At 43.8% G+C, this 25,305-nt stretch overlaps 1 protein-coding gene and 3 long non-coding RNA genes across 4 annotated transcripts; 1 reads left to right on the plus strand and 3 right to left on the minus strand.

Moving 5' to 3' along the window:
- Nucleotides 1-118: 118 nt before the first annotated feature.
- LOC124256667 (thiosulfate sulfurtransferase-like) lies at nucleotides 119-24,271 on the plus strand. The gene is made up of 8 exons (XM_046690643.1): nucleotides 119-321; nucleotides 2,850-2,975; nucleotides 5,890-6,094; nucleotides 10,048-10,143; nucleotides 14,882-15,008; nucleotides 19,209-19,298; nucleotides 22,621-22,745; nucleotides 23,996-24,271. Exons 2-8 carry the CDS (start codon nucleotides 2,851-2,853, stop codon nucleotides 24,050-24,052), a joined length of 825 nt encoding a protein of 274 aa, XP_046546599.1. The 5' UTR covers nucleotides 119-321; nucleotide 2,850; the 3' UTR covers nucleotides 24,053-24,271.
- Nucleotides 10,574-11,101, minus strand: LOC124256668. The gene is made up of 3 exons (XR_006893030.1): nucleotides 10,933-11,101; nucleotides 10,658-10,822; nucleotides 10,574-10,612 (listed from the first exon to the last, which is right to left on the minus strand). It is a non-coding gene; the product is annotated as an uncharacterized LOC124256668 (long non-coding RNA).
- LOC124256670 lies at nucleotides 11,192-11,634 on the minus strand. The gene is made up of 3 exons (XR_006893032.1): nucleotides 11,606-11,634; nucleotides 11,457-11,521; nucleotides 11,192-11,209 (listed from the first exon to the last, which is right to left on the minus strand). It is a non-coding gene; the product is annotated as an uncharacterized LOC124256670 (long non-coding RNA).
- LOC124256669 lies at nucleotides 12,774-13,216 on the minus strand. Its single transcript, XR_006893031.1, has 3 exons — nucleotides 13,188-13,216; nucleotides 13,039-13,103; nucleotides 12,774-12,791 (listed from the first exon to the last, which is right to left on the minus strand). It is a non-coding gene; the product is annotated as an uncharacterized LOC124256669 (long non-coding RNA).
- Nucleotides 24,272-25,305: the final 1,034 nt, after the last annotated feature.

Raw genomic sequence — 25,305 nt, forward strand, 5'->3', positions numbered from 1 at the left:
ATAAAATTTTAAAATGCTGTAGCGTATTTGAACTCCTGCAATTTGCTTCATTGCATACCTCGCATGAAAACAAAAAACAGCTATGGAAACAAATTGTCTCCCCTTGTTTGTCAGGGGAGGTTACTGTGGGATCTTGTGCGTCATATATGTCAATAGTGTCACATGTACGTTGAACAAGCCCACAGGAGATTTACAGCTGGTTTATGACAGTTACTTCACTTCGTATGCAAGTCTGGACTCTGACAAACCTGCAACAAGTTGGAGCAAACACTTTGGCAGTTCCAGTCGTATTTTCACGTTGTAAGGCACACCCTGAGACAGGTAAGTGTGTTGAATGTGGGAGAAGCAGATTTGAAACAAGGCCAGCTTAGAGTATACAGTCAAATCCCGATGAGTAGAATGCCGGTGTCTCGAATATTATGCATAACTCGAAGTACCTGTCGGTCCCGACCATTCCCTGTTATAGTTGTCATCATTTGATTTCCGGTTACACGAATTCGTCTCATAAATACACACGATGACTCGAGAAGGAAATTTGGTCCCATGAGATTCAAACAACAGCAATCTTGTATACATAAGTCAGTCAATGAGAAGTTGATTGGTGTAGCAAACTGATCCAATTAACAAACCAGCGCGGCTAACACCTTTCCGCCATTGACGGGTGAGTTCAAAAGGCAGATTAGTGATTTTACGGAGATCACTGTCTGTACTAATCAGACTGGAACTGATAAGGTGCCCCTATTAGTGATATGGAAATCATTAGGTAAACAAATGCTTAGGTGGAGGAATTAGGACTGGATCATCTTTTTTCTACCCTCATAGACGAATTTATTACTTTGTCCCCAGCGATTCGACTCATCGGGATTTGACTGTAGTTGCAATACGATATCCCGGTGTATATCATATTTTCTATCTCTGAGTCTGACTGCGTGAGATGGCTATCAGGTCGGGATAAGTGTTTATAGAACGCCAACTTCCCAGGTCCCTGTGTCACCTGTGCCATCAGTAATGTCGCCATTAGTGGGCATTACCTTCGCCTGTACCTTCGCCTGTACCATCATTAATGTGACCTGTACCATCAGTAATGTCACCTTTACCATCAGTAATGTCTCCTGTACCATCAGTAATATGACCTGTACCATCAGTAATGTCTCCTGTACCATCAGTAATGTCTCCTGTACCATCAGTAATGTGACTTGTACCATCAGTAATGTCTCCTGTACCATCAGTAATGTCTCCTGTACCATCAGTAATGTGACCTGTACCATCAGTAATGTCTCCTGTACCATCAGTAATGTCTCCTGTACCATCAGTAATGTAACCTGTACCATCAGTAATGTGACCTGTACCATCAGTAATGTCTCCTGTACCATCAGTAATGTCTCCTGTACCATCAGTAATGTGACCTGTACCATCAGTAATGTCTCCTGTACCATCAGTAATGTCTCCTGTACCATCAGTAATGTCTCCTGTACCATCAGTAATGTGACCTGTACCATCAGTAATGTCTCCTGTACCATCAGTAATGTAATGTCTCATGTACCATCAGTAATGTGACCTGTACCATCAGTAATGTCTCCTGTACCATCAGTAATGTCTCCTGTACCATCAGTAATGTCTCCTGTACCATCAGTAATGTCTCCTGTACCATCAGTAATGTCTCCTGTACCATCAGTAATGTCTCCTGTACCATCAGTAATGTGACCTGTACCATCAGTAATGTCTCCTGTACCATCAGTAATGTCTCCTGTACCATCAGTAATGTCTCCTGTACCATCAGTAATGTCTCCTGTACCATCAGTAATGTCTCCTGTACCATCAGTAATGTCTCCTGTACCATCAGTAATGTCTCCTGTACCATCAGTAATGTCTCCTGTACCATCAGTAATGTGACCTGTACCATCAGTAATGTCTCCTGTACCATCAGTAATGTCTCCTGTACCATCAGTAATGTGACCTGTACCATCAGTAATGTCTCCTGTACCATCAGTAATGTCTCCTGTACCATCAGTAATGTGACCTGTACCATCAGTAATGTCTCCTGTACCATCAGTAATGTCTCCTGTACCATCAGTAATGACTCCTGTACCATCAGTAATGTCTCCTGTACCATCAGTAATGTGACCTGTACCATCAGTAATGTCTCCTGTACCATCAATAATGTCTCCTGTACCATCAGTAATAACTCCTGTACCATCAGTAATGTCTCCTGTACCATCAGTAATGTCTCCTGTACCATCAGTAATGTCTCCTGTACCATCAGTAATGTCTCCTGTACCATCAGTAATGTGACCTGTACCATCAGTAATGTCTCCTGTACCATCAGTAATGTGACCTGTACCATCAGTAATGTCTCCTGTACGTTCGCCTGTACCATCAGTAATGTCTCCTGTACCTTCGCCTGTACCATCAGTAATGTCTCCTGTACCTTCGCCTGTACCATCAGTAATGTCTCCTGTACCTTCGCCTGTACCATCAGTAATGTCTCCTGTACCATCAGTAATGTGACCTGTACCATCAGTAATGTCTCCTGTACCATAGTCCATGTAGTAACAATGTTATCATACCGGTCAATATGTATGATTGAGAGTCCATGTGCTAACGATGTTATACTGGGCAATGCGTCTGAGAGTCCATGTGCTAACCATGTGCTAACGATGTTATACTGGGCAATGTGTCTGAGAGTCCATGTGCTAACGATGTTATACTGGGCAACGTGTCTGAGAGTCCATGTGCTAACAATGTTATACTGGGCAACGTGTCTGAGAGTCCATGTGCTAACGATGTTATACTGGGCAATGTGTCTGAGAGTCCATGTGCTAACAATGTTAAACTAATGTTTTGTGCAGCATGAGTGAGAGCCTTGTGTCGTGTGATTGGCTGAAGAGTCAGATTGAAGGGAGACAACCCCGTGACCTGGTCATCCTGGACGTGTCCTGGTCCAGCAGCCAGGACTGCCACAGTGACTACTCCAAGTAAGACGAAGTTGTTAGTTTACCATGGATGACCACTCTGTCCAGAATGGATTCATGTGCAGGTTTTAAAGTTTCCTTAATGAATGAAAACAATGTAATCATCTCAGTTATGATATATTATTGAGAAAGCACTTCGCTTGTGTGTTTCACTTGTGTCATAATCATATATGACAATTAAGGAATATTTTATTTCGAAAGGTTCTAACAAATTATAAATTGCTGAGGTGGATAAGTATGTGACACAGACGATATATATACTCGGGTGATGGCTTGTGTATATTTAGCTGGCTCATGTTTAAGATGGCTGATAACAGACATCATCGGATGTTCTTAACCCGTCTGTAAATTATGGGTGGTAACTCAACAAGCTGACACACTGAAGATTGTTTTCAAGAACTGTGTTTATGATCGTCACTTTATGACTGGTAGACCCTGCCAGAGGCTGTTGACAGTTGCCCTCCATGTTGATGGTTGCCCTCCATGTTGATGGTTGCCCTCCATGTTGACAGTTGCCCTCCATGTTAGCTGGTTGCCCTCCATGTTGATGGTTGCCCTCCATGTTGACAGTTGCCCTCCATGTTGTCAGTTGCCCTCCATGTTGACGGTTGCCCTCCATGTTGATTGTTGCCCTCCATGTTGATGGTTGCCCTCCATGTTGATGGTTGCCCTCCATGTTGACGGTTCCCCTCCATTGATGGTTGCCCTCCATGTTTGCCCTCCATGTTGATGGTTGCCCTCCATGTTGATGGTTGCCCTCCATGTTGATGGTTGCCCTCCATGTTGATGGTTGCCCTCCATGTTGATGGTTGCCCTCCATGTTGATGGTTGCCCTCCATGTTGATGGTTGCCCTCCATGTTGATGGTTGCCCTCCATGTTGATGGTTGCCCTCCATGTTGATGGTTGCCCTCCATGTTGATGGTTGCCCTCCATGTTGATGGTTGCCCTCCATGTTGATGGTTGCCTCCATGTTGATGGTTGCCCTCCATGTTGATGGTTGCCCTCCATGTTGACGGTTGCCCTCCATGTTGATGGTTGCCCTCCATGTTGACGGTTGCCCTCCATGTTGATGGTTGCCCTCCATGTTGACGGTTGCCCTTCATGTTGATAGTTGCCCTCCATGTTGACAGGTTCCCTCCATGTTGATGGTTGCCCTCCATGTTGATGGTTGCCCTCCATGTTGATGGTTGCCCTCCATATTGATGGTTGCATGTTGGCGGTTGCCCTCCATGTTGACGGTTGCCCTCCATGTTGACAGTTGCCCTCCATGTTGACAGGTTCCCTCCATGTTGATGGTTGCCCTCCATGTTGATGGTTGCCCTCCATGTTGATGGTTGCCCTCCATGTTGATGGTTGCCCTCCATGTTGACGGTTAGCTGGTTGTTAAGTTGAGGAGAGAGATTGCCCTTCCAACAGTACCATGTTTTGCTGACCTCCTCGCTTCCCGGGTTAATGCAACTTTTGTCTGGCAATCCACCATGTTCTACTTGGAAAAAATAGGACCATGCTATTTTTGCATTTCTTCCCAGAACTATTTGGCTGAAATACATAAGGCCAAGTGGCATTATACCTTAAAGGTCACATGCAACCAAAAAAACAAACATAATTAAAACACAATTATCACTTATTCATGACATATAATATACATTGCTGATTATGAAAAAAACCCCAAATAAACAAAATTATAAGCGTACAATCGCAAATCAAAGTGCAATATTTGGTACTTGGGTTTACTTCCCTCGAAACAAAGCACCCGGGAGACCGAACCCAGTCAGAGCGGGTCGGTGTGCACTCAAGTGTAGCGAAGGCTTTCATTGCCTGGTTCATTTTCCGATACGCTGAGGCTCATTATGTGTGTGTATATAGAGATGTTGGGTTTTGTAACTACATGCTCATTTTTTCTGCATTTGCGTTTGATCCAATCAACAAATACTGAGATGGTGAACTACTGCGTGGCTGGAAACTGTTGTCCATTTAAGTACAAAGCAGGACTTGAAAGTGACAATCTGAGTTTACACCGGTTTCTATCCGATCCAGTCATCCGAGAAAAATGGATGCTGTTTGTTTGCAACCCAAAGTTAAAATAACATGTCATGTGTACAAGTATCACACCTGCCTGTCTGTGTAATTACATTATGTGACAGAGACAGAACTCAGGTGCACGAGCCATAAATCAATGTTTTTTGTGTATGGCGTGTAGCCTGATATGTTTCAAGTTCAAATTGCATGTTGTCAATGATTGACGTTGTGTATTGCATATTGTCATTAGCAGACAGGCAGGCAGACACATAATAGGTGTCAATAAAACAGACACTGAGTTTTGTCTGTGACAGAGACTGCTTATCGCAATCAACATATTTTTCTATGTTTCCATAGACATGTATTGAAACATTTCACTTTTCAAGCTGAGCAATTTTAACAAAGAAATTAGTAATTTCTAATGCTACACTTTCTTGAAAACTTGGTTTGCAAATCTGCCAACCCCCAAGAAGCAAGATGTGAAAACATATAAGAAAAAGTATGGGACCAGTGTAATTTTATTACTGCAGACCAAAGATGCTTGTAATCACAAGAACATCTTTTGTTCTCCAACTTTGACCACAGCGATAATCCTTGCATGCATCACTTGCTATGAGTTGCCTTCCCGGTTTAAGCCACGTGAACCTAATCACTGCGCATGCTCTATGGGAGCAGCGCAGCACAGCTGTTGATACCACTTTTCTCCCCAGCACTGGGGTGAAATTAGTGAATCGTTTGAACTCTGATTTCGAGGGTTTTGTTTCATCGCATTATTTTTCAACTTTATAAGTTTAATTTGCATTTGTGATAATTTGTTACTATAAGTCCATACTGAAAGGTATCAGAATCTGCAAGTTGTGTTTTGTGTTGCTTGTGACCTTTAACTCACTCCCTCAGGGATCACATACCAGGATCGGTGTACTTCAACGTGTTTGACATTGCCGTCCACACTGAACTGCATCCAAGAAATATTCCCAACTTAGATGTCTTCCAGAAGGCAGCTAGGGATGCCGGCATCAACAACACATCCCATGTGGTCATCTACAGCAACACCGACTTCTGTAGCTTCTTCATCTCAGGCCGTGTGTGGTGGACATTTAAGGTGAGGAGGTCAAGGTCATGGGAAATGAATTGATGGACTTTTCTGGTAATCTCTGTAGCCTTGGATTGTGATGTAACATCTTGTTCCGCAGTAAGACACACTTTCTTTGGCCCGAAAACACACACATTAAATACAATTCTTATGAATACACCCTTGTAACTCTTGATTGCCTTTTTCCTGACATTGGTTTCTGAATCCACTGCAGGTTTAGTTTGAATAAAAGTTGTTAAAGTCCATGGATGTGTGTTGTCTTGCCTCCTACTGGTCCTCAAAGAGCTATCCTCAGGAGTTATAAGTTTTCCAGTGGCACACTTGCATGGATGTGTTTACATGTTTGCATAAAAATTTTGTCAAATTTTTCTAAGGTTTGGCTTCTTATTTGGTTATCTTGGGTAAGTCTAATGGCTCTAGATACGTCTCATCCTCCCCCTCAGTTTCAACAGATAGTTCAGCCTGCTTCAAATCAATGTCCCCTCAGAATCAACATGGAGACTGCAGGGAGTGTGGTCACGCTCTTTGCTCTTCCGTCACCAGTTGTGAGGTTTGTCACCCACTCACTATCTAGATCAGCTTTCAAGAAGCATGCCTGGTGGTTAAGATGTGAAGAGAAAATGATGACAAGAAAACTGCACTCCAGTACTCCAGTCAAGGAGCCTGCAGACTCTTGAGATGATCAAAGACAATCAGTCGGACACGGAGGAGCTGGGCATCTCCATTCCTGTCTGATCCTGGGAACCCCCATCCTTCCACCTTACTGGACAGGTCCATGGGTGTTAGATTCTCCGTTCACATCAACAGTCTGGAGATGAGAGCACTTCACTCAGCCACTCATCACTGTTTGTAGGAGTCTACTGTACACCTACCTTTGTCCGAGTATCACCAGAATGGGAGGCTAGGCTGCACATAGAATAACCCATCTGTACACTCACAGTGTCATTCTGTACACTCACGGTGTCATTCTGTACACTCACAGTGTAATTCTAATGATTGTTCCGGCCAAAACATAACAACAGTGTCATTCTGTACACTCACGGTGTTATTCTGTACACTCACAGGGTCATTCTGTACACTCAGGTACACTCACAGTGTCATTCTGTACACTGTGTCATTCTATACACTCACAGTGTCATTCTGTACACTCAGTGTCATTCTGTACACTCACGGTGTTATTCTGTACACTCACAGTGTCATTCTGTACACTCATGTACACTCACAGTGTCATTCTGTACACTCACGGTGTCATTCTGTACACTAAAGGTGTCATTCTGTACACTCATGTACACTCACAGTGTCATTCTGTACACTCAGTGTCATTCTGTACACTCACAGTGTCATTCTGTACACTCATGTACACTCACAGTGTCATTCTGTACACTCACAGTGTCATTCTGTACACTCAGTGTCATTCTGTACACTCACAGTGTCATTCTGTACACTCATGTACACTCACAGTGTCATTCTGTACACTCACAGTGTCATTCTGTAAACTCACAATGTCATTCTGTACACTCACTTACACTCAGTGTCATTCTGTACACTCACCATTTTGTACACTCACAGTGTCATTCTGTACACTCAGTGTCATTCTGTACACTCACGGTGTCATTCTGTACACTCACTGTCATTCTGTACACTCATGTACACTCACAGTGTCATTCTGTACACTCAGTGTCATTCTGTACACTCACAGTGTCATTCTGTACACTCACGGTGTCATTCTGTACACTCACAGTGTCATTCTGTACACTCAGTGTCATTCTGTACACTCACGGTGTCATTCTTTACACTCAGTGTCATTCTGTACACTCATGTACGCTCACAGTGTCATTCTGTACACTCAGTGTCATTCTGTACACTCACGGTGTTATTCTGTACACTCACGGTGTCATTCTGTACACTTATGTACACTCAGTGTCATTCTGTACACTTACAACAGTGTCATTCTGTACACTCACTGTCATTCTGTACACTCACGGTGTCATTCTGTACACCATTCTGTACACTCAGTGTCATTCTGTACACTTACAACAGTGTCATTCTGTACATTTACATCAGTGTCATTCTGTACACTTACAACAGTGTCATTCTGTACACTTACAACAGTGTCATTCTATACACTCACGGTGTCATTCTGTACACTCACGGTGTCATTCTGTACACTCACGGCGTCATTCTGTACACTCATAATGTCATTCTGTACACTTAAAAAGTGTCATTCTGTACACGTGTTGATAATTTGTGTTGTGATAATTATTTCATGGATCATAAATATCTAATGATTGTTCCGGCAAAAACATAACAACAGTGTCATTCTGTACACTTACAACAGTGTCATTCTGTACACTCAGTGTCATTCTGTACACTCACGGTGTTATTCTGTACACTCACAGGGTCATTCTGTACACTCACGTACACTCACAGTGTCATTCTATACACTCACAGTGTCATTCTGTACACTCACGGTGTCATTCTGTACACTCACGGTGTCATTCTGTACACTCACGGTGTCATTCTGTACACTCATGTACACTCACAGTGTCATTCTGTACACTCAGTGTCATTCTGTACACTCATGTACACTCACAGTGTCATTTTGTACACTCAGTGTCATTCTGTACACTTACGGTGTCATTCTGTAAACTCACGTACACTCAGTGTCATTCTGTACACTCCTACAACAGTGTCATTCTGTACACTCAGTGTCGTTCTGTACACTTACAACAGTGTCATTCTGTACACTCAGTGTCATTCTGTACACTCACGGTGTCATTCTGTACACCATTCTGTACATTCAGTGTCATTCTGTACACTTACAACAGTGTCATTCTGTACACTTACAACAGTGTCATTCTATACACTCACAGTGTCATTCTGTACACTCACGGTGTCATTCTGTACACTCATAGTGTCATTCTGTTCACTTAGAAAGTGTCATTCTGTACACGTGTTGATAATTTGTGTTGTGATAATTATTTCATGGATCATAAATATCTAATGATTGTTCCGGCAAAAACATAACAACAGTGTCATTCTGTACACTTACAACAGTGTCATTCTGTACACTCAGTGTCATTCTGTACACTCACGGTGTTATTCTGTACACTCACAGGGTCATTCTGTACACTCACGTACACTCACAGTGTCATTCTGTACACTGTGTCATTCTATACACTCACAGTGTCATTCTGTACACTCAGTGTCATTCTGTACACTCACGGTGTTATTCTGTACACTCACAGTGTCATTCTGTACACTCACGTACACTCACAGTGTCATTCTGTACACTCAGTGTCATTCTGTACACTCACGGTGTCATTCTGTACACTGACGGTGTCATTCTGTACACTCATAGTGTCATTCTGTACACTTAAAAAGTGTCATTCTGTACACGTGTTGATAATTTGTGTTGTGATAATTATTTCCTGGATCATAAGTATCTAATGATTGTTCCGGCCAAAACATAACAACAGTGTCATTCTGTACACTTACAACAGTGTCATTCTGTACACTCAGTGTCATTCTGTACACTCACGGTGTTATTCTGTACACTCACAGGGTCATTCTGTACACTCACGTACACTCACAGTGTCATACTGTACACTGTGTCATTCTATACACTCACAGTGTCATTCTGTACACTCAGTGTCATTCTGTACACTCACGGTGTTATTCTGTACACTCACAGTGTCATTCTGTACACTCACGTACACTCACAGTGTCATTCTGTACACTCAGTGTCATTCTGTACACTCACGGTGTCATTCTGTACACTCACGGTGTCATTCTGTACACTGACGGTGTCATTCTGTACACTCATAGTGTCATTCTGTACACTTAAAAAGTGTCATTCTGTACACGTGTTGATAATTTGTGTTGTGATAATTATTTCATGGATCATAAATATCTAATGATTGTTCCGGCAAAAACATAAAATTGGTTATACTTTGTTTCAGATCTGGGGGCACCCAAAGGTTTCCGTCTTAAATGGCGGTTTACAGAAATGGAAGTCTCTGGGCTACCCAACGACCGCCAACACAACTGACATACAGGTGAGCTAGGTAGGGAGAAAACACCCGGGTTGGTTCCGTGTTCACCGTGAGATTATCAGCCTGTTTATTTAGTTCACTAATCATCATATTTGTTCTCAAATCACGCTCCATGGCTACAACAAAGTAAGCCTGACAAAAATATTTAAATAATGGTTTGAGCTTGGAGCTGCAGTCAGTCTTTGGACAAGCACTATTACACTAGCTTCTGACATGACTCATCTCACCTCACCTCACCTCACCTGACATCACCTTGTCTCACCTCACCTGACATCACCTTGTCTCATCTCACATCACCTTGTCTCACCTTACAGCACCTTGTCTCACCTGACATCACCTTGTATCACCTGACATCACCTTGTCTCACCTCACCTGACATCGCTTTTTCTCACCTGACACCACCTTGAATCACCTTGTATCACCTGACATCACCTTGTATCACCTGACATCACCTTGTATCACCTGACATCACCTTGTTTCACCTCGTCTGACACCACCTTGTCTCACCTGACATCACCTTGTCTCACCTCACCTGACATCAGCTTGTCTCACCTTACATCACCTTGTCTCACTTCACCTGACATTGCTTTGTCTCACCTGATATCACATTGTCTCACATGATATCACGTTGTATCACCTGACATCACCTTGTCTCACCTGACATCACCTTGTCTCACCTCACCTGACATCGCTTTGTCTCACCTGAAACCACCTTGAATCACCTGACATCACCTTGTATCACCTTGTCTGACACCACCTTGTCTCACCTGACATCACCTTGTCTCCCCTCACCTGACATCACCTTGTCTCACCTTACATCACCTTGTCTCACTTCACCTGACATCACTTTGTCTCACCTGATATCACATTGTCTCACATGATATCACCTTGTCTCACCTGACATCACCTTGTTTCACCTCACCTGACATCACCATGTCTCACCTTACATCACCATGTCTCACTTCACCTGACATCGCTTTGTCTCACCTGATATCACATTGTCTCACCTGATATCACGTATCACCTGATATGACCTTGTCTCACCTGACAACACCTTGTCTCACCTCGTCTGACACCACCTTGTCTCACCTGACATCACCTTGTCTCACCTCACCTGACATATATTGTCTGACCTTACATCACTTTGTCTCACTTCACCTGATATCGCTTTGTCTCACCTGATATCACATTGTCTCGCATGATATCATGTTATATCACCTGAAATCACCTCGTCTCACCTCACCTGACATCACCATGTCTCATCTTACATCACCTTGTCTCACCTGACAACACATTCTAACAATGCCTTGTCTCACCTGACATCACCTTGTCTCACCTCACCTGACATCACTTTGTCTCACCTGATATCACCTTGTCTCACCTGACATCACCTTGTCTCACCAGACATCACCTTGTCTCACCTCACCTGGCATCACCTTGTCTCACCTACATCACCTTGTCACACCTCACCTGGCATCACCTTGTCTTACCTGACATCACCGTTGTCTCACCTCACCTGGCATCACCTTGTCTTACCCTGACATCACCTTGTCATCACCTCACCTGGCATCACCTTGTCTCACCTACATCACCTTGTCACACCATCACCTTTTCTCACCTGACATCACCTCTCTCACCAGACATCACCTGACATCACCTTGTCTCACAAGACATCACCTTGTCTCACCAGACATCACCTTTGTCTCACCCTCACATCACCTTGTCTCACCAGACATCACCTTGTCTCACCTCATATCACCTTGTCTTACCTGACATCACCTTGTCTCAGCTCTGCTCCTGACATCACCTTGTCTCACCTCACATCACCTTCTTGTCTCACCTCAACATCACCTTGTCTCACCTGGACATCACCTTGTCTCACCTGACATCACCTTGTCTCACCTGACATCACCTTGTCTCTTGTCATCACCTTGTCCTCATCACTCACATGGCTTGTCTCACCTACAATGCCTTGTCTCACCTGGACATCACCTTGTCTTGTCTCACTTGACATCACCTTGTCTCACCTGACATCACCTTTGTCTCTTCACCTGACATCGCCTTGTCTCACCTGATATCACATTGTCTCACACCTGATATCACTGCATCACCTGATCACCACCTTGAATCACCTAACACCACCTTGTCTCACCTGACATCACCTTTGTCTCACTTCACCTGACATTGCCTTGAATCACACTGACATCACATGATATCACCCCACCTGACCATCACCTTGTCTCACCTCACCTGACATCGCTTTGTCTCACCTGAAACCACCTTGAATCACCTGACATCACCTTGTATCACCTTGTCTGACACCACCTTGTCTCACCTGACATCACCTTGTCTCCCCTCACCTGACATCACCTTGTCTCACCTTACATCACCTTGTCTCACTTCACCTGACATCACTTTGTCTCACCTGATATCACATTGTCTCACATGATATCACCTTGTCTCACCTGACATCACCTTGTTTCACCTCACCTGACATCACCTCATGTCTCACCTTACATCACCTTGTCTCACTTCACCTGACATCGCTTTGTCTCACCGGATATCATCCATTGTCTCACCTTGTCTCATCACATTATCTCACCTGATATGTATCACCTTGTCTCACCTGACAACACCTTGTCTCACCTCGTCTGACACCACCTTGTCTCACCTGACATCACCTTGTCTCACCTCACCTGACATATATTGTCTGACCTTACATCACCTTGTCTCACTTCACCTGATATCGCTTTGTCTCACCTGATATCATATTGTCTCGCATGATATCATGTTGTATCACCTGAAATCACCTCGTCTCACCTCACCTGACATCACCATGTCTCATCTTACATCACCTTGTCTCACCTGACAACACATTCTAACAATGCCTTGTCTCACCTGACATCACCTTGTCTCACCTCACCTGACATCACTTTGTCTCACCTGATATCACCTTGTCTCACCTGACATCACCTTGTCTCACCAGACATCACCTTGTCTCACCTCACCTGGCATCACCTTGTCTCACCTACATCACCTTGTCACACCTCACCTGGCATCACCTTGTCTTACCTGACATCACCGTGTCTCACCTCACCTGGCATCACCTTGTCTTACCTGACATCACCTTGTCTCACCTCACCTGGCATCACCTTGTCTCACCTACATCACCTTGTCACACCTGACATCACCTTTTCTCACCTGACATCACCTTCTCTCACCAGACATCACCTCACATCACCTTGTCTCACAAGACATCACCTTGTCTCACCAGACATCACCTTGTCTCACCTCACATCACCTTGTCTCACCAGACATTACCTTGTCTCACCTCATATCACCTTGTCTTACCTGACATCACCTTGTCTCAGCTCTGCTCCTGACATCACCTTGTCTGACCTCACATCACCTTGTCTCACCTAACATCATCTTGTCTCACCTGGCATCACCTTGTCTCACCTGACATCACCTTCTCTCACCAGACATCACCTTGTCTCATCTCATATAACCTTGTCTCACATGGCAACACATTCTTACAATGCCTTGTCTCACCTGACATCACCTTGTCTTGTCTCACCTGACATCACCTTGTCTCACCTGACATCACCTTGTCTCACTTCACCTGACATCGCTTTGTCTCACCTGATATCACATTGTCTCACATGATATCACGTATCACCTGACACCACCTTGAATCACCTAACACCACCTTGTCTCACCTGACATCACCTTGTGTTGTCTCACCGGACATCACCTTGTCTCACCTGACATCACCTTGTCTCACTTCACCTGACATCGCTTTGTCTCACCTGATATCACATTGTCTCACATGATATCATATTGTATCACCTGACACCACCTTGAATCACCTAACACCACCTTGTCTCACCTGACATCACCTTGTCTCACCTCACCTGACATCACCTTGTCTCACCTTACATCACCTTGTCTCACTTCCCCTGACATCGCTTTGTCTCACCTGATATCACCTTGTCTCACCTGATATCACGTATCACCTGATATGACCTTGTCTCGTCTGACACCACCTTGTCACACCTCGTCTGACACCACCTTGTCTCACCTGACATCACCTTGTCTCACCTCACCTGACATATATTGTCTCACCTTACATCACCTTGTCTCACTTCACCTGATATTGCTTTGTCTCACCTGATATCACCTTGTCTCACCTGACATCACCTTGTCTCACCTGACATCACCTTGTCTCACTTCACCTGACATCGCTTTGTCTCACCTGATATCACATTGTCTCACATGATATCACATTGTATCACCTGACACCACCTTGAATCACCTAACACCACCTTGTCTCACCTGACATCACCTTGTCTCACCTCACCTGACATCACCTTGTCTCACCTTACATCACCTTGTCTCACTTCCCCTGACATCGCTTTGTCTCACCTGATATCACCTTGTCTCACCTGATATCACGTATCACCTGATATGACCTTGTCTCGTCTGAGACCACCTTGTCACACCTCGTCTGACACCACCTTGTCTCACCTGACATCACCTTGTCTCACCTCACCTGACATATATTGTCTGACCTTACATCACCTTGTCTCACCTCACCTGACATCACCATGTCTCAACTTACATCACCTTGTCTCACCTGACAACACATTCTTACAATGCCTTGTCTCACCTGACACCACCTTTTTTGCTTTACACACATGATCTGTAATAGTTACTACAGGAATGTCATATTGTGTTCCAGGTTGGCAACTTCCAGGCAAAATGGACCCCTTCCTTGTATCGGACATTTGAGGAGTTTAATCAGGCCCTTTCAGGACAGAAGATCCAAGTTTGTGACTCGAGGGGCACCGAGAAATATGCAGAGCATGGTAACTGTTGTTACACTATTCAGTGCTTTGTGTTGGTCATGTACAGGGTGTGTAGCAGTGCTGCAGTAGTGGTTACACTATTCAGTGCTTTGTGTTGGTCATATACAGGGTGTGTAGCAGTGCTGCAGTAGTGGTTACACTATTCAGTGCTTTGTGTTGGTCATGTGCAGGGTGTGTAGCAGTGCTGCAGTAGTGGTTACACTATTCAGTGCTTTGTGTTGGTCATGTACAGGGTGTGTAGCAGTGCTGCAGTAGTGGTTACACTATTCAGTGCTTTGTGTTGGTCATGTGCAGGGCGTGTAGCAGTGCTGCAGTAGTGGTTACACTATTCAGTGCTTTGTGTTGGTCATGTACAGGGTGTGTAGCAGTGCTGCAGTAGTGGTTACACTATTCAGTGCTTTGTGTTGGTCATGTGCAGGGTGTGTAGCAGTGCTGCAGTAGTGGTTACACTATTCAGTGCTTTGTGTTGGTCATGTACAGGGCGTGTAGTAGTGCTGCAGTAGTGGTTACACTATTCAGTGCTTTGTGTTGGTCATGTACAGGGCGTGTAGCAGTGCTGCAGTAGTGGTTACACTATTCAGTGCTTTGTGTTGGTCATGTGCAGGGTGTGTAGTAGTGCTGCAGTAGTGGTTACACTATTCAGTGCTTTGTGTTGGTCATGTACAGGGTGTGTAGCAGTGCTGCAGTAGTGGTTACACTATTCAGTGCTTTGTGTTGGTCATGTACAGGGTGTGTAGTAGTGCTGCAGTAGTGGTTACACTATTCAGTGCTTTGTGTTGGTCATGTGCAGGGTGTGTAGTAGTGCTGCAGTAGTGGTTACACTATTCAGTGCTTTGTGTTGGTCATGTACAGGGTGTGTAGCAGTGCTGCAGTAGTGGTTACACTATTCAGTGCTTTGTGTTGGTCATGTGCAAGGTGTGTAGTAGTGCTGCAGTAGTGGTTACACTATTCAGCACTTTGTGTTGGTCATGTGCAGGGCGTGTAGCAGTGCTGCAGTAGTGGTTACACTATTCAGTGCTTTGTGTTGGTCATGTGCAGGGTGTGTAGCAGTGCTGCAGTAGTGGTTACACTATTCAGTGCTTTGTGTTGGTCATGTGCAGGGTGTGTAGCAGTGCTGCAGTAGTGGTTACACTATTCAGTGCTTTGTGTTGGTCATGTACAGGGTGTGTAGCAGTGCTGCAGTAGTGGTTACACTATTCAGTGCTTTGTGTTGGTCATGTGCAAGGTGTGTAGTAGTGCTGCAGTAGTGGTTACACTATTCAGCACTTTGTGTTGGTCATGTGCAGGGTGTAGCAGTGCTGCTGCAGCAGTGGTTACACTATTCAGTGCTTTGTGTTGGTCATGTGCAGGGTGTGTAGTAGTGCTGCAGTAGTGGTTACACTATTCAGTGCTTTGTGTTGGTCATGTGCAGTAGGTGCAGTAGTGGTAGCAGTGCTGCAGTAGTGGTTACACTATTCAGTGCTTTGTGTTGGTCATGTGCAGGGTGTGTAGTAGTGCTGCAGTAGTGGTTACACTATTCAGTGCTTTGTGTTGGTCATGTACAGGATGTGTAGCAGTGCTGCAGTAGTGGTTACACTATTCAGTACTTTGTGTTGGTCATGTACAGGATGTGTAGCAGTGCTGCAGTAGTGGTTACACTATTCAGTACTTTGTGTTGGTCATGTGCAGGGTGTGTAGTAGTGCTGCAGTAGTGGTTACACTATTCAGTGCTTTGTGTTGGTCATGTACAGGATGTGTAGCAGTGCTGCAGTAGTGGTTACACTATTCAGTGCTTTGTGTTGGTCATGTACAGGGTGTGTAGTAGTGCTGCAGTAGTGGTTACACTATTCAGTGCTTTGTGTTGGTCATGTACAGGGTGTGTAGCAGTGCTGCAGTAGTGGTTACACTATTCAGTGCTTTGTGTTGGTCATGTGCAGGGTGTGTAGCAGTGCTGCAGTAGTGGTTACACTATTCAGTGCTTTGTGTTGGTCATGTACAGGATGTGTAGCAGTGCTGCAGTAGTGGTTACACTATTCAGTGCTTTGTGTTGGTCATGTACAGGGTGTGTAGTAGTGCTGCAGTAGTGGCATCCAAAACCTGCTTGAAACAGTGGACTGACTGACGAGGTTTGACTCGCCTCATTGTTACAGGGCCACTGATCCAGAGCAATTTCCGTGGAATGGTTGTTGCTTTTGTTATTGTTTTTCTCCAGTGAGTACCCGGATGATATCCCAGAATTCATGACTGTTTCGTTACTTCTGCTGCGCCACCCTCATGCGTAATTGATAGTATAAGTATAGACTGATCAACATATGAAATCTATGAAAACATATGAAAATTTTTAAAAAATTTAAAAAATGCAAAGATTAAAATTTAAACAGACCAAAGTATTAGCAACAATATCAGGCTATTACCTTGTTCGGGGAGTGTATCCATCTATATCTACATAAAGGAATGAGATGCCATTCATCTGCAGCTGACAAGGTATCCTGTTACATGTCACGTGTCTTGTAACAGTCTAATATGCGAAAAAGTGATCTATCGTTTCAGGTTTTTTCACATTGGTGTATAGTCCCATTGGTCACCCAAGATAGCCCACCTGGTAACTAATTGCATGATGTCCGCCATTCTTTAAAAAAGTAATTTAGTTAGCCAATAATGAGCAATCAATCAATGTATTGGCAGTTAAACCTTTGAAGGGAAGGGCGTTGTTGTTACAAAGAGACTTTACGACAGGGTGTATCCAGTATAGATTAGTAAATCTACATACATCAACCACTGTCTATGACACATCATATGTTTTACTACTGTGTTTTATGACCACACTGCTTGACTTACCCTTATATATCAGTGGGACCAGACAACCCAGTGATTGACACATTGTTGGAGTTGATCAAACAAATCAGTGACCACACCGCTTGACTTACCCTCATATATCAGTGGGACCAGACAACCCAGTGATTGACACATTGTTGGAGTTGATCAAACAAATCAGTGACCACACCGCTTGACTTACCCTCATATATCACTTGGACCAGACAACCCAGTGATTGACACATTGTTGGAGTTGATCAAACAAATCAGTGACCACACCGCTTGACTTACCCTCATATATCAGTGGGACCAGACAACCCAGTGATTGACACATTGTTGGAGTTGATCAAACAAATCAGTGACCTCACTGCTTGACTTACCCTCATATATCAGTGGGACCAGACTACCCAGTGATTGACACATTGTTGGAGTTGATCAAACAAATCAGTGACCACACTGCTTGACTTACCCTCATAAATCAGTGGGACCAGACAACCCAGTGATTGACACATTGTTGGAGTTGATCAAACAAATCAGTGACCACACTGCTTGACTTACCCTCATATATCAGTGGGACCAGACAACCCAGTGATTGACACATTGTTGGAGTTGATCAAACAAATCAGTGACCACACTGCTTGACTTACCCTCATAAATCAGTGGGACCAGACAACCCAGTGATTGACACATTGTTGGAGTTGATCAAACAAATCAGTGACCACACTGCTTGACCTCATATATCAGTGGGACCAGACAACCCAGTGATTGACACATTGTTGGAGTTGATCAAACAAATCAGTGACCACACTGCTTGACTTACCCTCATAAATCAGTGGGACCAGACAACCCAGTGATTGACACATTGTTGGAGTTGATCAAACAAATCAGTGACCACACTGCTTGACTTACCCTCATAAATCAGTGGGACCAGACAACCCAGTGATTGACACATTGTTGGAGTTGATCAAACACATCAGTGACCACACTGCTTGACTTACCCTCATAAATCAGTGGGACCAGACAACCCAGTGATTGACACATTGTTGGAGTTGATCAAACAAATCAGTGATGAATATAGCGTTTGTTATTTTATTGTTTGCTGCTGCACACCTCTGTATTCCATCTGCCCGAGCCAGACATTGCAGTGGTTGATGTTAGCAGCATCATACACTGGTGGAGTGTGACGTCTTAATCCTCCACATCAGAGACCCTTGACACTCAGTCATTCAAGTCAATGTTTATGACATACAGTTGCTATTTGTTACCTGTGATTCCCATGACACAGACAAGAGTACTAGGTGGTTAATGACTTGGACCATTCCTCACACCATCCATCACTGGTTGGCCCAGAATGGCGTCAAACATTTACTAAGTCACAGAACTCACCTGGATTTGGTTGTCATGCAGGTCACATTCCTGGCGCTCGCAACATCCCGCTGTCGTCATTGATGGATGAAGAGAGGAAGGAGATGAAGTCTGTGGAGGAGGTGAAGAAACGTATGTTCTAGAAGCCCATGTGAAACCCACATGACCACTCTCAGTAGCTAGTAGACTGTGTCTTAAGTGACAATGAGACTTGTAGTTTGTGTCGTGGTTGGCAGTGAGATACAGATCAAGCTGAGTGACTGCAGACTAAGCGTGTGTGTCAGGTGTGATATAACAGTGTGACTGCAGATTAAGTGTGTGTGTCAAGTGTGATATAACAGTGTGACTGCAGGCTAAGTGTGTGTGTCAGGCGTGATATAACAGTGTAACTGCAGACTAAGTGTGTGTGTCAGGTGTGATATAACAGTGTGACTGCAGACTAAGTGTGTGTGTCAGGTGTGATATAACAGTGTGACTGCAGACTATGAGTGTGTGTCAGGTGTGATATAACAGTGTGACTGCAGATTAAGTGTGTGTGTCAGGTGTGATATAACAGCGTGACTGCAGACTAAGTGTGTGTGTCAGGTGTGATATAACAGTGTGACTGCAGACTAAGTGTGTGTGTCAGATATGATGTAACAGTGTGACTGCAGACTGAATGTGTGTCAGGTGTGATATAACAGTGTGACTGCAGACTAAGTGTGTGTGTCAGGTGTGATATAACAGTGTGACTGCAGACTAAGTGTGTGTGTGTCAGATATGATGTAACAGTGTGACTGCAGACTAAGTGTGTCAGGTGTGATCTAACAGTGTGACTGCAGACTATGTGTGTGTGTCAGGTGTGATATAACAGTGTGACTGCAGACTAAGTGTGTGTGTCAGATATGATGTAACAGTGTGACTGCAGACTAAGTGTGTGTCAGGTGTGATATAACAGTGTGACTGCAGACTAAGTGTGTGTGTCAGGTGTGATATAACAGTGTGACTGCAGACTAAGTGTGTGTCAGATATGATATAACAGTGTGACTGCAGACTTAGTGTGTGTCAGGTGTGATATAACAGTGTGACTGCAGACTAAGTGTGTGTGTGTCAGGTGTGATATAACAGTGTAACTGCAGACTAAGTGTGTGTGTCATATGATGTAACAGTATGACTGCAGACTTAGTGTGTGTCAGGTGTGATATAACAGTGTGACTGCAGACTGTGTGTGTCAGGTGTGATATAACAGTGTGACTGCAGATTAAGTGTGTGTGTCAGGTGTGATATAACAGTGTGACTGCAGACTAAGTGTGTGTATCAGGTGTGATATAACAGTGTGACTGCAGACTAAGTGTGTGTGTCAGATATGATGTAACAGTGTGACTGCAGACTAAGTGTGTGTCAGGTGTGATATAACAGTGTGACTGCAGACTATGAGTGTGTGTCAGATATGATGTAGCAAAGTGACTGAAGACTAAGTGTTTGTGTCAGATATGATATAACAGTGTGACTGCGGACTAAGTGTGTGTCAGGTGTGATATAACAGTGTGACTGCAGACTAAGTGTGTGTGTCAGATATGATGTGACTGCAGACTAAGTGTGTGTCAAGTGTGATATAACAGTGTGACTGCAGACTATGTGTGTATCAGGTGTGATATAACAGTGTGACTGCAGACTAAGTGTGTATCAGGTGTGATATAACAGTGTGACTGCAGACTATGTGTGTGTCAGGTGTGATATAACAGTGTGACTGCAGACTAAGTGTGTATCAGGTGTGATATAACAGTGTGACTGCAGACTAAGTGTGTGTGTCAGATATGATGTAACAGTGTGACTGCAGACTAAGTGTGTGTCAGGTGTGATATAACAGTGTGACTGCAGACTAAGTGTGTGTGTCAGATATGATGTAACAGTGTGACTGCAGACTAAGTGTGTGTCAGGTGTGATATAACAGTGTGACTGCAGACTAAGTGTGTGTGTCAGGTGTGATATAACAGTGTGACTGCAGACTAAGTGTGTGTCAGATATGATGTAACAGTGTGACTGCAGACTTAGTGTGTGTCAGGTGTGATATAACAGTGTGACTGCAGACTAAGTGTGTGTGTGTCAGGTGTGATATAACAGTGTAACTGCAGACTATGTGTGTGTGTCATATGATGTAACAGTGTGACTGCAGACTTAGTGTGTGTCAGGTGTGATATAACAGTGTGACTGCAGACTGTGTGTGTGTCAGGTGTGATATAACAGTGTGACTGCAGATTAAGTGTGTGTGTCAGGTGTGATATAACAGTGTGACTGCAGACTAAGTGTGTGTGTCAGGTGTGATATAACAGTGTGACTGCAGACTAAGTGTGTGTGTCAGATATGATGTAACAGTGTGACTGCAGACTAAGTGTGTATCAGGTGTGATATAACAGTGTGACTGCAGACTATGTGTGTGTGTCAGATATGATGTAACAAAGTGACTGCAGACTAAGTGTTTGTGTCAGATATTATGTAACAGTGTGACTGCGGACTAAGTGTGTGTCAGGTGTGATATAACAGTGTGACTGCAGACTAAGTGTGTGTCAAGTGTGATATAACAGTGTGACTGCAGACTATGTGTGTATCAGGTGTGATATAACAGTGTGACTGCAGACTAAGTGTGTGTATCAGGTGTGATATAACAGTGTGACTGCAGACTGTGTGTGTCAGGTGTGATATAACAGTGTGACTGCAGACTAAGTGTGTGTATCAGGTGTGATATAACAGTGTGACTGCAGACTAAGTGTGTGTCAAGTGTGATATAACAGTGTGACTGCAGACTATGTGTGTATCAGGTGTGATATAACAGTGTGACTGCAGACTAAGAGTGTGTATCAGGTGTGATATAATAGTGTGACTGCAGACTATGTGTGTGTCAGGTGTGATATAACAGTGTGACTGCAGACTGTATCAGGTGTGATATAACAGTGTGACTGTAGACTGTGTGTGTGTCAGGTGTGATATAACAGTGTGACTGCAGACTATGTGTGTATCAGGTGTGATATAACAGTGTGACTTCAGACTATGTGTGTGTCAGGTGTGATATAACAGTGTGACTGCAGACTATGTGTGTGTCAGGTGTGATATAACAGTGTGACTGCAGACTAAGTGTGTGTATCAGGTGTGATATAACAGTGTGACTGCAGACTAAGTGTGTGTATCAGGTGTGATATAACAGTGTGACTGCAGACTAAGTGTGTGTATCAGGTGTGATATAACAGTGTGACTGCAGACTATGTGTGTGTCAGGTGTGATATAACAGTGTGACTGCAGACTGTGTATCAGGTGTGATATAACAGTGTGACTGTAGACTGTGTGTGTGTCAGGTGTGATATAACAGTGTGACTGCAGACTATGTGTGTATCAGGTGTGATATAAGTGTGACTTCAGACTATGTGTGTGTGTCAGCTGTGATATAACAGTGTGACTGCAGACTATGTGTGTGTTTCAGTGTTTGCGGGTGCTGGTGTAGATCTGACACAGCCGATCGTCACCCACTGTAACAGCGGGATGTCGTCCTGCTCTCTGGCTTTCGCTGCTCACCTGTGCGGCAACACTGACGTCGCTGTCTTCCACGTGAGTTCACCTGCCACACCTTATATATCTGTTGGCTCTGGTCTCAATCCTACAGAGCATGTTCGGGACATCATGAGTCACAGGCCATTGTAGAGTTTGGATGCCATGTTGTCTTAGGAAGTCCAATGTTGCTCTGGCAGTGTGGGCACGAGCGTTGTCTTGTTGGAAGATTTCTGTGATTTCTGTGACATCCAAAATGTGGTACAATGTGGGGTCTTATGACTTAGTCAATACAGTGAGCACATGTCATGCCATTTCCTCATCCTGGACTGAAATTCTCGAACACCATGAGGCCAACTCTCTGGTTCAGATCGATTGCGCCCCAAACCATGATGCTTGGACCACCCCACAAGTCTCTTTCAACAAAACACTCATTGGAAAACCGTTCCCCATGTCTTCACCATACTGTCACTCTGCCATCGACTGTCGAAACACAATATCTGCTTTCTTCAGAAAAAAACAGTTCTCCATTGTCGAGAACACCAGTTTCGATACTGAGTTGCCCATTGCAGTCAGTTTGGGCAGTTACAAGCGGTGAGAACAGGACCACGGTATGGCCTGTGACGCAAACCTTGATGCACTGTATCAACACTAATGGGTCTGTTGTGAGTCCCAATGGTCTGGTGAGTTGTTGCTCTGGGAAAGCGATCCTGCAGATGGACACAATCTTGACGTTGTGATGTTTCTGAAGGTCGTCCACTGCGTAGATGGTCTTGGATGCTGTTAGTGGCCTGATAACCGCTCCTGCAGTCGGTAGACTGCCAAACATGAACATTAAAATAATTTAATTACTGGCTACCCTCCGTGCAGTCTGGCCAAAATTGCAATTGTCCCTAGGTTCCTCTGATATCTTGTAAGTCATGGCATGGCGATTGTGTCAAAACAATAACGATTTCAGGCAAGTTTGGGACTCACTTTCATTGGTAGGGTCACGGTATGCACATGCATTTTCATTTTCATGAATGTCATGCGGAACATTTTACCACGTCTGTCTTTTTAGGTGTGCTTTGTCGAGATGCTTTTTCGAGATGCTTTTTCATCAGAAAACACACTGATGTTGGTAATAACTGTCAGTTTGGATTGAAAAACATGTCAACAAAACTGTACAAACATAATATAAACACCACCTTGTGACAACAAAATTTGGCATTTGGTTTTGAAAGGTGACGTTTCTTTTGCAGTTCAGTATATAACCACACATATAACAGTCTCAGAAACTGAAATATTCATGAGTTTGTGTTTTGCTTCAGGGTGGATTCACAGAGTGGAAGACCAAAGCTTCAGACCGGGTCGACAAGAGCAGCTGAAGTACTCAGTGTCTACATATACTCATGCCAATAATGGTTGTCACCCCCCTACCCACACCAACCCATCACACTCACACTCACACACACACACACACACCCTCTCCAATAAAAAAAGGGTGAAGGGGGTGACAACCATTATTGGCATGAGTATACTCACATGCCAAGATTTTGGCAAACAACATATTTTACTAAATTTTCATTAAGTTTTAAATGGAAAAATATATATTTTTATATAACCATACTTTATATGCTGCCAAAATATTTACTTTTGACATCATGTAACTATTGCTGTGGTAACCATGTGAGAATTATCAGGTATGTCAGAGAAGGAAAACATGCTTCAGGTCACGGACAACATCATATACCTATTGCCATGGTAACCATGTGAGAATTATCAGGCATGTTAGAGAAGGAAAACATGCTTCAGGTCATGGACAACATCATATACCTATTGCCATGGTAACCATGTGAGAATTATCAGGCATGTTAGAGAAGGAAAACATGCTTCAGGTCATGGACAACATCATATACCTATTGCCATGGTAACCAGGTGGGACTTATCAGGTATGATCCATTATATCACTACATCTGTGAAGGAAACTTGCCTGACGGGACAACATGGACTTTCAGGATGTAAACTATGTGGGCTTGATGTAAGAGATGTCAGTGGGACATCAGACTCCGTATCGTCAGAGTGTGTTATCCCGAACACAAGTGACGTTGATCATCACTGACATCACTTGCTGGATTGTTGTGTCTACCCGTATCAATGTCAGATGCGAGCAACACCTTTGTTCTCCACATTCTTTGTGCAGAGCTTTGAGAAGGAGTGACATTGGTTCTTTTGAAGATTCAAAGAAATTTTCATGATGGCAGCTTTTGGATCTAATCAGGTCCCACTGTGTTATTACAGACTTTGTACTCGACTTATTGAGTGTGGTGTAAAACAAATCTCACTCACTATTTTCTACATTGTTTGTAATTGTAAATGATGATTATTGTAACTGTTAATTTGATAATAAACTTAAATGAAAAAAAACAACAACACATTTCATCAGTTTTGAATGATCTGGACTACCAGTGATGTTGGTGACATGTCTTAACACATGAGGTCTACATCACTGAACACATGACACCGTGAGGTCTACACCACTGAACACATGACACCGTGAGGTCTACACCACTGAACACATGACACCATGAGGTCTACACCACTTAACACATGACACCATGAGGTCTACATCACTGGACAC

Source organism: Haliotis rubra, unplaced genomic scaffold (assembly GCF_003918875.1).
Source record: "Haliotis rubra isolate DU_JTF1 unplaced genomic scaffold, ASM391887v1 Scf634, whole genome shotgun sequence".
Classification (NCBI taxonomy): Eukaryota; Metazoa; Mollusca; class Gastropoda; order Lepetellida; family Haliotidae; genus Haliotis; species Haliotis rubra.